Source organism: Falco rusticolus, chromosome 1, assembly GCF_015220075.1.
Source record: "Falco rusticolus isolate bFalRus1 chromosome 1, bFalRus1.pri, whole genome shotgun sequence".
Lineage (NCBI taxonomy): Eukaryota > Metazoa > Chordata > Aves > Falconiformes > Falconidae > Falco > Falco rusticolus.
The window spans coordinates 20,544,858-20,558,778 of record NC_051187.1 but is presented as its reverse complement, the minus strand read 5'-3'; the positions used below and the strand labels follow the sequence as shown (position 1 = coordinate 20,558,778).

At 39.5% G+C, this 13,921-nt stretch overlaps 1 protein-coding gene across 2 annotated transcripts; it reads left to right on the top strand.

Moving 5' to 3' along the window:
• Positions 1-2,660: 2,660 nt before the first annotated feature.
• KCTD7 (potassium channel tetramerization domain containing 7) lies at positions 2,661-13,589 on the top strand. 2 transcript variants are annotated; one of them, XM_037374791.1, is made up of 5 exons: positions 2,661-3,075; positions 3,892-4,061; positions 5,676-5,854; positions 6,354-6,726; positions 12,360-13,589. In XM_037374791.1, coding segments are annotated over exons 1-5 (867 nt in total). In that variant the 5' UTR covers positions 2,661-2,931; the 3' UTR covers positions 12,361-13,589. The 2 variants fall into 2 exon arrangements, with proteins under 2 accessions (XP_037230688.1, XP_037230680.1); XM_037374783.1 differs by having other exon boundaries at positions 6,354-13,589.
• Positions 13,590-13,921: the final 332 nt, after the last annotated feature.

Genomic DNA, 13,921 nt, shown 5'->3' with positions numbered 1-13,921 from the left:
AAATGGTTGTGTGGTTCTGTGATTTAGTAAGCTTGCTTTGGTGTGTGGATGTGAGCGAGGATCTGAGCTGTCAATAACAAAGCTCCGGAAACGAACCTCTGCCATTTAAATGACATGTAGCTTGTAAACTGGAAGGAGGTGTTTCGGGTAGAGTTGGATGGTGCTGCCATATGGTTCAGTTAAATATCTGATTTAGTAATAATTTTTTTTATTGATGATGTCTTCTCATTAATTATCTGTTGATCTGGACCTAGACAAATTGGAAAGCGAAATGGATGCAATTTACTTAGTTTAAATAAACAAAACAAATGCTGTGACTTTAATGAGAGATTTAACAAAGAAATACTTTTGTGCATAGTTTATAATTATGGTGCATACTTTAAGTGGCAAGAAGAGGATATTCAGATGGAGATATATTCCTCATGAAAGGAAGAGAAATTAAATGTAAAGAACCAAAATGCAGAAGATTGTATGTCGGAAAACTGGCGAGTGATTAGCTTCTGTTTTTCTTTCAGGAAGACTCTGCTCCATCAGCATACTGCTGTTCCGCTGCTCTGTGTCCTTGGATGAACAGGAGGTGAAGCAGATCTGGAGAGGAACTTTGCTTGCCTTTTAATGAGCATTAAAAAACAGGTTAAACTTGTCAATGATCAATCTCTTCATTTTACTGCCACTAATCTTAGTCTTGAAATCCTGGACTAATTATGGGCTGATGTCTTGCATGCTAAACCTCACTGTTTAGGAGATTGTTTTGTGTGAATGTTCCAGTGGCAAAGGAGGTCATTACTCCTGAGTGTAACATAATTAACATATGCTCTCTCATGGTTTTTTTTCCTAAACCTTTGTGTCCTGTTGAAGGAGGATTATGAAGGAGGAAGAAGAATTCCTTTTTCTCAAGCCTCTGCTTCTGTTGGGAGTAGAGGACCTTTGTGGTAAAGTGCTAAATGGATGAATTTACCCAAAACACATTCTGTGGTCTATGATTCCAATATGCTTAATGGAGCTGAATTTGTTTATTCAGAGTACTCTCCATTTACTTGAAATCTATTGGACATTCTTGAAAAATGTAGACAATTAAAGATCACATTTTTGGTCAGTCTTGAGTTCTTTTCAGTAGTCTTAGGGTAAGAGAACTGGAAATGTAGCATCAAAGCACTGGTGTCAAGTCACAGCATTATAAATAATACATTCACAGTAAATACAGGCTTGCACTCAATTTTGGATCTTGTAAATCAAGCTTCTGCAAGCTGTTTCTTGATGATAATTTGTTTACTTTTTAGAAGAGTCCTACCAAAATAATCTTTCATTTATTTTGTCCATGTTCTTTATCTGTGAGGCATAGTTAACTCTTTTGATAATTGATGATGTCAGGATAAACGTTTCAGGACAAATTTTAAAATTGTTAATAAGCTGTGGACACTGAGAAGCCCTTCCGTCCTTATTTATCTGCCTATGCATTGTACTGTGGTGGAAAAATGATTATGAAGTGAAAGCCCATCTTCTGAACTGTAGAGAAATTAAATACTGTCTTGAGCTGAGATAAACCTTCTAATAAGCTGCAGTTTAAAAAGAAATTTTTGAAACTTAATGGTACCTACTTATCTCGGTTTATTAGGGCATTAAACAGCATCTAGAACTCATCTCCAAATTTTTGTGAGAGTTGGCTGTGTACAGTCCCACTGAATATGGAGGTTTTGCTCTGATAAACTCTGTAAGGAATATGTTTTGACCAGGAGTATCCTACTTCTCTCTGCATTGCGTTAGCAGAATTAGTAAGGCAAAATAATTAATAATGGTTGTAAAAATTGTATGTCATTCCTGCTTGTTTATTTTGATTGGAAGCAACTTTTATGAAACAGTCAAAAAATACATGTAGATGTGCTTGTGCAAATATTCCTCCTTTTTTTTTTTTTCCATTTTATAATGATTTGAGAGAAGGAGCTTGCAGGGTCAGAGAGCCAGACGAAGCCTCCAGTGGTACAGCACCTTCCTTAGGATGTTGTTACGCCAGCGGAGACACCACAGCAACCCTGGAAACGGGAGGTGCTTCTTTTTTTTTTTTTTTTTTTAACATAGCGCAGCCTAAAGAGAACAGTAGGGTTTCGAGCTTTTCCTCCTCTGCTCTTTCAATGGTTGTTGTTCAGAGGTGTTTTTTCAATGCTTATTGCTCAATGGTGATTTTTCAGTGCTGATTGTTCAGTCATGATTTTAATGCAGTTTGTGGTTGGTCCGTCCCACCCTCCGTTTGAAAGGGCCTGTGACAGCCGCGTAGCTGGTGTCGCTGTGCAGGAAAACTGTCATTGCAGAGGCGCGGGGTAATCCGTAGCGTTAAAGCCGTGAGTATGCCGCTCCGTGCGCAGCGCCAGGCGGTGCACTGCGCTGGAGGCCGCCCGTTCGCTCCGTGTGGTCGGAAAATCCCTTTTCCCACGTCGCCGGGAAGGCGGGCAGCGAGCAGCGCCCGGGCCGCGCCGCCGGCCGTGCCCCGCAGGCTGCGCTGCGCTGCGGGGGCGGGGCGGGGCCCCCGGCTGGGCCAATGGCGGTGGGCGGCGTGGGGCAGCGGCCACTCAGATCCACCCAGCGGCTGCCATTTGTGCTGCAAAGGCTGCCGGAGCCAATCAGGCACCGCGCCGCGCAGCCAATGGCGGCCGCTGGCTCAGCCGGCCGCTGGCGGGGCTGGGTGCCCGTCGGACCTGGGGACGGCGCTGCGAGCGGCGTTCCCGCGGGGGTAGCGCCGTACAGCCCGTCCGCCGCTCGTTGCCCCGCGTAGCAATGCCGCGGTGAACTGCCGCTGTCAGGCCGGGGAGGGACGTGCCCTGCCTGCCCCGTGAGCTGCAGCCGGTGGGCAGCGCGCCGGGGTCATTTGGGTCCGGTTTCCCAGTTGGCAGTGCCACGGCTGCCCACCCAGCAGAGCTGCTTAGGGGAGCCAGAGGGATGGTGGTAGTTACGGGGCAGAACAAAGTGAGTGGGAACCCGGATGATGCCATGTCGAGCTCGGATGCGGAGGATGATTTCCAAGAGCCGGCCACTCCTACCGCAACCCAGGCGGGACAAGCGCTACCTCTGCTGCCTCAGCAGGTAAGGGCTCTCCGGCACTGTGCAGCTGGGAAGGTCCTCTGCCTGCAGCACGTACCGCCCAGCGGCCGAAGCATTCCGGAGATCTTTGCTGGAGCATTTAAGCATAGCCAGTTCATTTTCCATTAGTAACAAAATGGTTGAATAAAACGAAGTCTCTTGAATTCTAATAAAATTACTAAATTCAATAGCTTGGCAGCGTTACTCAGAATTACCATCCATATTTGTACTTGACAGATACAACTAAGTGTTTAGCCTAGTACCAGGCATCTGAAGGTGCGGTACTCGGCTTTCAGGCCTGCTGTAAACCTAATGTAAATACAGAATCACTGGGTTGGTTTTTTTCCAGCATATAGTAGCGTAATCTAAAAGAACCCGGTGGAGTAGCAGCTGAGTGCAAGTCCCGAGGTTGGCCTGAGATTTCCTACCTTTTGCGTGTGTGTGTGTTTAAGGGGGGTGGGTTGGGTTGTGTATGTTGTTTTGTTTTTCCTTTTCCCCAAAAGAGTTACGAGGAGACACAAATGCTTTTAATGAATATCTGGTATTAAAGCTGATGAGTGATTACTGCTGTTTCAGATGTCCAAGTAAAATTAAAACATTCACTGATTACACCCAGAAGCCAACCAACATACTCAAGTTGTTAACCCTTGAACCTCACTGTTCTGTGGCAACAGGCCAGGAAAGAAGCATTTTTGCACCAAGTTATGGCACAGTGGCAAAGGTCACATGCTGTGTCTTCTGGAAGTTGTACCCCTTTTGGCCTGAACATGTCTGCAGAGGACTGGAGGCTCATTTCTGATGATGTGATTGCTTTTGCAGTTTCCAGAAGTTGTTCCACTAAACGTAGGAGGCATGTATTTTACAACAAGACTGTCAACACTGAGACGTTATGAGGACACAATGTTGGCGGCTATGTTTAGTGGAAGACACTATATTCCAACAGATGCTGAAGGCAGATACTTTATTGACAGAGATGGAACCTACTTTGGGTATGTACAGTGTCCTCAGCAGTATAATTTAAAAGTTGTTACTGAAGAATTTAAAGAAAAATTAATTTTTAACACTATTTTTTCCTTTTAGTTAGTCATATTTGTGTAGTAGGTAGATGTGACTGGCTGGCATCCAAACCTTCAAAACATCTCAAGTATATTGCAATTAAAAAGCTATTTGTTTTATTCTTAAGAACTTAGCGGGAAAATAAAAACAAGTAATGTCTTGAATTTGTACATTGTCTCCTCTAGAGTATCCCCTTCCAAGGTATCAAGCTGTTTTGATGTTTTAAAAAAGAATGTATTTGGCAGTCCTTTTCATAGGAAGCTCTGTTGTACAGCACTGTTTTTTGATTGATGTTACAGTGTTTATGATAGAGTGGGAATGGAAGGAATGCATCTAGGTTTCTTAAACAGTTGAAAGTTTGATGCTTTCAGTGTTTAAACAGGTTATAACATAACTGGTAAAAAAACAAGCCTCGTAGAATTTTTTTTTTAATTATTTGTGCTGGTAGTGCCATATTCCTTCACCTTCAGGATTTCTTCTTATGTGTTTAGCTTTTGCTTTGTTTTTAATTAAACTACCATGATCATACTAATGCTCTGTTTGAACTGGTCTGAGATTGCTATAAAAGATAAGCAGCGTTCATGGGTTAATGTCTTAGCCCAAAGCAGATTTTGCAATTTAACTTACATTTCTTCTTCCTGCTTTGTAGACATTTCCTTAATCTCTTCAACAGTACTGAATTATTTTCAAAGCACATTCGGATTGTAGCATAATCTGGGACAGAAATAGATTAAGCCACTATATTTATTTGAAAATAATTGTTTCTTTACATTTGGCAATTTGGAAGTGCCTCCTGCTTTGTTGGAAAACCAATTCATTTGTGATGTTATCAATCTGAATTGAAAACACAGCTGGCAAAGAGTGCCAAGTTAGCACGTGCTGTTTGTTGGCATTCTAATGAAGATTGCAGCAACACTTGTTTGGTTTGATATGGTCAGTAACAGTTTTGTTGGTTCATGCTTATAAAGTGATATATTTCCCTGTTAAAAAATCCTGCAGCTTAACACTGTTTCAGAACTACAAGGAAATGTTGTCTCTGTTATTATAATAACAAAGCATATATGGCCCTGATCCTGTGAAAAGAACACCTCCTTTGCAAATGCACCATCCATTTAGCTAGAATCCTGGTTCTGTGTGGGATAAAATGTCCATGTATATGATTCACCAGGAAAATGGAAAAGACTTATTTTGTCACAAACCTAAATTTGAAATACAGTAACTATGATCTCTTTCCCATGAAACGCTGTGTCCTCCTCTATTTTAAGTGCTTAGTCCACCTTGAACTTTTTGTTTAAAATATGATGGTATTTTTTTGAATGAGTTTTGACATTAATAGAGGCAAAATGTGAAGTGATGACTTTGAAACTTGAATGTGGCAAATGCTTTTAAAAACAAAAGCTGGAAATATGATGCCTATTTCAGTTGCTGTCTAAGTGTAAGGATTTCTGTCTCAAAGGAATAAACAATGAATATCCAGTATTTCCTCTCCTTTCCCACCTGCAACAGTTACGTTGTGTTAATTAATAATATTTTTGCCCTTTTCTTAGAGACATACTTAACTTCTTGCGGTCTGGTGACCTGCCACCAAGAGAACGAGTGAGGTCAGTTTACAAGGAAGCTCAGTATTATTCCATAGGACCATTGCTAGACAATCTAGAGGATATTCAGCCTCTGAAAGGAGAAAAAGTTAGACAAGCTTTCCTGGGCCTAATGCCATATTACAAAGGTAAATAAAATGGTATTGACTGTTTCTTCTAGCGTGAATTGAATAGTATACATGGTGCTTTCAGATCTGCTTTCAACTTTCAAACTAATTTCATTGTATTTGAGAAGTTTTATTATATACTTTTCATGCTCTTTAGATCTTTGAGGTTTCCACGCCAGATCTGTTCCTGCCGCATCCAAGGATGCGGATTTTTCTGCTATCTTAAAAGGGAGCAAGATCTAGGCCATAACATGCAAGGCTTATTAAATGAGAAGGTTTCTCTGCCTCTGCATTTGTTCTGTTAGGACCTGCCACTGAATAAACTTGGGCTTATAGTGAGGACAAAAGATAGCAGATTGAATCAATTACTCTACACCTAGCTATGTGCAGCTTCCTGTTGCTGCTAGTATTATGGTAAGAATAACTTGTTAAACACTGCAGTAGTATGTTTCACACAAAATGATTGTATTTGTTTTCTTTTGCTAGGCGCTTCATTGTTATTTTCAACTTTTTTTTTTAGATCATTTGGAGCGGATAATTGAAATAGCAAAGCTTAGAGCTATGCAAAGAAAAGCAAGATTTGCAAAATTGAAGGTCTGTGTCTTCAAAGAAGAGATGCCCATCACTCCCTATGAATGCCCACATTTCAATTCTTTACGTTTTGAAAGGAGTGAAAGCGAGACAAAGCTATTTGAACATCACTGCGAAGTAGATGTATCTTTTGGCCCCTGGGAGGCTGTGGCTGATGTATATGATCTTCTGCACTGTATTGTGACAGACCTGTCTGACAGAGGGATAACTGTGGATCATCAGTGTATTGGTGTCTGTGATAAACACCTGATAAATCACTATTACTGCAAGCGTCCTATCTATGAATTCAAGATTACTTGGTGGTGAGTTATTTTGTCCAGAATGGTGCAGGCATAAAAGGACTTCTAGACGACAATTGCTTTTAATATTTTTGCAACATGTCTCTGGAAATGCATTGCTGCTAACACGTATTGGAATCAGTCTGCTGAAGTGTTGGCTAACGCTTCGCTGCTCAGCAAAAGGGAACCTGTTACTGAGGTTGAAAAACCTCTGAAATCTTGAAAAACCAGCCTGAAACAAGACTGTTGGCTCAGGTACCTTAACGAGGCACAAAACAAAATCACCTCATGGAAATTATGGAGAGGAGCATCTTAACATCTTTTAAAAGGTGCCACCTGACACGTGGCTTTAGTATCATAGTCTGCAAAATGGATATTGCAGGTCTCACCTGCATTATTATAAAGCTGGGGTGCTAATAATGCTGACATAACATGGTTCAATTTTACCCACTTACAAATGTTCTAATCACCACTTAAACTTACCACTTTATAAAACTGAGTAACACCCAGCACAGAGATTCTGGAAATGTAATTTTCATGTAATAGGTCATTTAAAAAACAAAACAAAACAAGGAGTATTCCCTATATATTATTAATTGTCGTCACGATGAAGCTATATTCATTTTTTAATTAAGAATCTGCATTGTGAATTATAATATGATATTTCAGTTATTTTCTTTGTTAGAAAAAGGAATAGCAGATTTGGAATATATTCCTTAATGCTTTTAGGAATAATAACTGTTCATGGAAGACTTGTGCCTGTTTTTAGCCTTAGAAATTCTAAATGTTTACAGTATTTACAAAAAAGAAGCTCTAATAGAATCAGGTCATTTACAAAGGCTTTTGGTAAATGAGAAAACCCTGTATGTATGTTCCTATTAGCAGAAGTTAGAGGAATATTTAATGTATATTATTTTGTTACTGACTCTTTTTACATTCTGTGAGAATAACTGTTCTAGAGTTGGTCAAGTGATGATACTAGACAAGTGCTTCCTTCACCACACCTTCTTCAGACAATTAAGTCTCATTTTTAATGTATTTGTTGACCCTTCCTGGTGTGATATCAGGGGAAAAAAGGTCAATCTTCATATTCAAATGTTTCTCCAATTATAAATGGGTATATCTGAGGAGGAAATTTCTTTCCACACTGAAAGAGGCAGCCATTGCAGAATCATATTCTTTTCAGAAGGTAATTGTTGCGTTTCTGACGTTAATCACATCTCAAAGCTGAATTTACTTTATGTCTAAACCTGAAAGATTGATCCAAACATCTGAAAATACTACTGTTTTGTGAGGTACAGAAAGCTTGAGTATTTTTCTAGAAGACCCCACTTGAAGTGGCCTCAAAATAATCGTGAGGGGAGAGGGAAAGTGTTTGCATATTGCATTCCATTGGATTAGTTAATCCAAGAATATTACTTAAACTTTTGACCAAAACACTTAGGAAACATGTTAATTACAATGATTAATATTCTCAGTTACCTGAGGTAATTCTCAGAATAATTCTAAGAACTTTATGATCAAAGTGTCTTGCAAAACAGAGGCAAATTATTTGCATTGTCATGCTTTTATGTATTTAATTTAGGAATTCTTAGTAAATTGTCTCTCTGAGGTGGGGGCATATAGTTCTAATGATCTCTGGTTTTTTATTTTTTTACTTGCAGAGTTACTTGCAAAGTTTACTTGCAGAGGGTCTTTGTCAAGTGCTGAGTTTCAAGTTCAGAGCTTAAATTTTGAAATGGAGGGAAGGAGGAAGTTTATGCATTTGAATCTTAATTTTAAGTTTGTTTAAATGGTTTTCCAAGATATTGATTGGCCTTTGTGTTACAAGTTGTTGTTTGACACCCCAAAATTAAAAGTCAAGCTGAGAGTAGTGAAGTTTCCCTAAAAGGTGAGGAAGCTTGCATGGTTTCTTTGCTACTCTGCTGGGTTCATTTTTCTCCCCCCTCCCCGAGAATCTTAAACTGTAAACCACAATTTCTGATAAAATGACGGACGAACTTAAAGGTGAGGCTTACAAAGTTTTGGCTGCTTGTACACTTGAGACATTGAAGTTCAAGATTTTCAGTATCTGTTTAATTGGAGACTACAATGAGGATTGCAGTTTTACTGGGTTATTCAGTGGGTTTTGCCGCTTCCCATACATGTATTTATGTGGCACGTGTCTCTGGTTTGAATTTCAGCACTACTTGCAGAAATGGAAGTCTGATTTAACAGTATGGTTTTTAGTTTGGCTTTAAGAATTTTTCTGCTGTTGTTCTAGAGAAGCTATAATAACAAAATCCCTGTTTTGATCATGTTTGTTATTTCTTAATGTGCACACACCCCCAATATTTTATAACTTTCTCCTGTTTAGTGCTTAAATAAGGAAGGAAGACTACCTAACCAAAAAGATAAGATTAAAATCTTGGTCTGTACCATGTACATCTTAATTGAAGCTTTCATCCTTCAGATCCTCCAGAAGACAGCATAAGTGCAATATAGAAAACATGGATTTGAGCTGACATGCTTTCATTAAATACATACATTCTGTGTTGTGATTTGTGCAGGTTAACAATATTGTTAGCAATGACACACTTCTTCTAAGCAGTCTTTGTTTACAATTATTTAGAAGATATTACCTAATATGTGTTCATTTTTTGGCAGAAACAGAAGAGTTGTGCAGGTGGATGTTGAGGGAGTATAATCTAGTAACTGGTTTATATAACATTATTGACTTTTCTTGGCATATAGCGTAATTTTTGAAATCTGCGTTTGCAGCAAAAATGTGAGTAGCTGATCTACTAAATCCATGTTTAAGATGATAGATGGTTTTGTATATCGTGAGTGCTTTATAATTGTCTAATTAAACTAAATACCTATGTAATACTGCTTTTTTTTTTTTCTTTAGGACTTTTCTTCATACCTAGCTAGGCTAGAGGATTGCTAGAACACATTTACCTATTTCTCTGTGCTTCTCCTACTTAGCTTTTTGCCACTTTATCATCTACACTGCTACTTTTCCACCCCATGCTCCCAAATACCCTGTGTTTGTGAATTGACACCATAGACAAATCGGTCATACAGTAAACAGTCTCATGTCATCAATATGATGTTGCTATGTATATCATGTTTGCAGATCATTAAAAGGACAGTACATGTCAGTCCATTTAGTTCATGTAGTTAGAGGGAAAGACACTTTTTATTTCATGTTCTGAGGCAGGATACATGCCATTTTTGGTCCCAAATTGACATAAAGGAATACGTGTCAGAATAAACTCCCCTCCCCAAATAAGAACTCTCAAATATTTTCAAAGCACTGATTACATACCTGGATTGTAGTGATTACTCTGTTTTTTATGAATACTGGGGGTAATGGTGGGAGAGTTGAGGGATAGTTATTTAAAAAGTAGAATTGTTAGCTTTTTTTTTTTTAAGATTGCTGCGTGTCTGAACAAAAACATGACTCATCATATTAACTTCCCATCTATATGTGGGTTGTCTGGTGGTATTTAACGGGGAGCAAAGGGAGATCATACTATCAGGTCTCATATTAAGTGACTTGGCCAATTTCATAGCACATTAAAAGTTTCTGCATCTGTTTTATGCTTGTAAAATAGGAAGGATACCTGCTCATCTGTAAAGCCCTCAGAAATGACATGATAAAGATATTTGTGCAGCATCCACTTGATGTTGATTTCAAGAGTTTAAGACAAATTTTAAAATCGCATAACTTTTCAACTTGGTGCGTGCTTCTTAACTTGAGTACCACAATACTCTATGTAGTAACCTGACATACTCATTGCTGGACTTCTGTCCTCCTTGGAGGAAAGTGAAGGTGCTAGCATCTTTGATCTGGGAAGTCTTTGAGCCATAAGCAGATTCTTTTTGTCCTCGTAGTGCATGTTTTCTTCCGAGACTGCTGGATTTGTTTCTTTTTTTAAAAAAAAAAAAACCAACTGATTTTAACCAAAACCTATAAGGAAGGATCAGTTTCTGCATTGAGGAGAATGTGGGTTCTTTGGTTTGTGTTGGGGGTTTTCAGGACTTCGTTATCTGAACAGTAAAAGCCGTGAGTTACTGCAGCAGGAAGTTCTGTCTACCCCCCCTTTTGATGGATTTTTTTTTTTTTTTTAAGTTTTAGGAAGTCTGCCTGGGAGACACTTCATGATGTAAAATATATGAAAGGACCTGAATTTGTTAATGTGAATATTTTTGAGGTTTTGTTGTTGTTCAGTTGTGTAATACTCTTTCCTGAGACTAGCAGGATAGTTAAGGGTTGAGTTAAACATTGGTTTTCGGATAAGCCTGCTTATGCCTTAGATATCCCCTGCCCTCATTTTGTAAAATCGCTCATCCCAGAGGTGTTCAATGTCTGAAAGAGTGGAGGCTGTTACAGTAACAGGAAAATGAAGAATCTTGATTCTCAACAGTGAGTCCATTAAGAGAACCAGCACTTGTCAATTCAGTTGCAGTCTCTGTTCTTCTGCTCTGTGTAGATGCCTGTGGCTTCAATAGCCAAACGAAGTAGTCACAGGGTTGGGTTTGGCTACCACACGTCCTTGAAGGCAGAAGTCTTCTTTCGTATGAGAAATGTACTCTTTGCCACAAGCACGTAATCTGGCCTTTACTGAAGCGACGGTTAAAATTCCAGCAAACTCTGAAGGATATTGATATTTTAAACTGCTTTAAACAATAGCTTTGCTAAGCCCTAATCTGTTTTGAGCCAGATTGTTCCAATGTATGTATTGGGAAAGACAGGTTGGCCAGTTCTTTTATTGAAGGTTCTCGGTATGTCTGTGTTTTCCTAGCGAAATCTAAAGCCAGCAGAGGTTGCTGCTCACTGCCCCCCAGAAGCGAATACAGCCTGTTTAAAATGTATCCTGTGCATTCAGCCTGTGCTGGTTTTTGCAAATATGAAAAAGTGGGAGGGAATTAGTTCTGCAGTGTATTTCCCAGGGACAGTCCTCGTAAGCTCTGAAGGAAGATTTTGGTGAGATCCCCATCCACACTCCCCCACATCTCAGTCTGTTAGATGAAGTGTAAGAGGCATGAGGAGATGAGGTGTCCAGCCTGAAGATTCACAGTGTGATAATGACTCTGCCTGGATTCCCCCTTGGTCCTTGCCCCGTTCTCTGATCTTTCAGATGTACAACTTTATGTGCAGGAAACCTATTTCTTCTTTCTGCTGTACCCTCAAATTTGTTTGCAAGGTGAATACTTAATCTGTTTTAAACTAAAGAGATTCTCCTAATATTACAATATGGTGACTGATAGTTACTAAAGAATCAGAGAAAATCTTATTACTGACAAAACTACCTGAATAAATGAATTAAGAAACCTTATGTATAGATAATCACTTTAATTTCACTCTTCTGCTTTATTTTTTTCTGAAGACTGTTAAGAAATGTAAACTCTTCTTTTAAGGGCTTACATCTGTTTCATAGTAATATGTATTCAGCCTAATTGCCTGTATTTTGGGGTTTAAGGGCCTTGTTTATTGCTTGCTCTGAGCTGAAGGATAAGCCCGTGATCTCTCATTTGTTTGCTTTTTTCTTTTTTTTTTTTTTAAATAGCAATAAAATTAAAGGTCGTGATTTTCTAGCTTCGTTTGGCGTTTGCAACCCCTGGGAATGTGCCTTCCCAACTTTATTCTCACTGCTCATTCTTGTTTATAGATGACCTGGGACAGGTGACATGATGAGGAAGACGATGGAAGTGCCAACAGGGAAAATCTCTTGTCAGAGCTGATTGTTTGCATTGCAGAGTGTTCTTTCCATTTTGTTTCAACTCTTGTGCTGTGAGGAACATTCAGCAGCATTTATGTGTGAGATCAGGCAGAGGATCCAGCCCTGTCTGGAAGCCCAGCTAACCTCCACTGTGTCCATCCATTTTCTGTGTAAGTTTATTGTACTGTGATGTATTAAGTGGGTCGGAAAATCCAGTGTCTGTGGATTACCCTGGGAAGTACAGCAGTGACAGGCGAGGTGGCTGTGGGGTCACACTAGCTGAATTTTGGCATTGGTATTTGGAGGTCTGAAGACCTTTATATGCCACAGCTTACGCACTGATCTTTCTTTGCATGGCAAAGCCAAGTAATCAAGTTAGGGATGCAACCCCTGACAGGTAAGAGAAGACTTCACAGCAAATACTGTAGAAAAACGATCTCTTAACACCTCATAAACCTCTGGGAGATTATACTTCTTTCACTTTCTTCATTTAATAACTACTTTAATCTGGACAATTTATAGACCCTGCTGGCTTGTAAATTATGATTGGTATTACTGAACCCTTTGTTTGTTCTTTAATTATTTGTAGGTGAACAATTGTAAATTGTTTTCAGGTTGTTCACACACAGTAGAGAGGACCCAGGGTAGTTCAGAGATTTGGGCTATGGAAACATAATTTCATGTAACAAACAGAGAAAACCTCCAGTCTTTCATTATCTTTCTGCAAATAAGCTAAGATTTCAGAGGGTAATTGTGTTGTTATTATCTTCTGCATATAGTCCTCTAACTGGAAATTGCTTTCCAGAACAGCAGTTCTTAGTCATTTTACTTACACGAGCTTAGTATAAGTTTACCTCCACTTTCACTGTGACTTTTTATAAATGGATTTTGTTTTGCTGAATTATAACTTGTATGTGTCTATGCATTGTAACCTGTAATGCCTTTGAAAATCCAGCCTGGAGGCTAATGATCAGGGTTTGGAATTATCTCCAAATGTGTTTTGTTTTTAAGTAAGCTGATGTGTGATGTTTAATACTGTGGGTATTGTAGCATATCATTTCTTACTATGTTTGACTTTTTGTTTCAGGTAATGTATAGTCTATGTTTTTTATTTAAAATATGTAGAAAAAATGTGGATATAAAGTTTGTGTTGTGCAATAAAATGAGTTATACTGAAAATCGTTGGCATCTGGCTGATCTGATCGGCAGCAGCTGCCCTCCCCCTCCTCACCTCCCCTGTGGTTTGCGTTGGCTTTGCGTGACTGCCAAAGACAATCAGACACCAGCCTCCGGCTTCGTTTGATGGCACCAACCACAACCTCCTCCATCAGTTTCTACCTGCGTGGCAGTACCGGTACCACAGGGTGTTGGTTCTGCGTCCTCCTCCCTGCCCACCCCTCCGCATGGAGCAGCAAGAAGACCCCAGCAGCCCTCCCTGCTCGTGCGGCGCTTGAACAGAAAGTTGTTTCTGGATTTGCATAGCTGGCTGTGTTCAGCAGCGTCTCCCCCGT

Bases quoted from the DNA above. Each gene is read 5' to 3' on its own strand.
- KCTD7 (XM_037374783.1), top strand. From the start codon at position 2,932: ATGGTGGTAGTTACGGGGCAGAACAAAGTGAGTGGGAACCCGGATGAT. The intron at 3,076-3,891 runs GTAAGGGCTCTC...TTGCTTTTGCAG, and splicing joins TACCTCTGCTGCCTCAGCAG to TTTCCAGAAGTTGTTCCACT. The intron at 4,062-5,675 runs GTATGTACAGTG...CCCTTTTCTTAG, and splicing joins AGAGATGGAACCTACTTTGG to AGACATACTTAACTTCTTGC.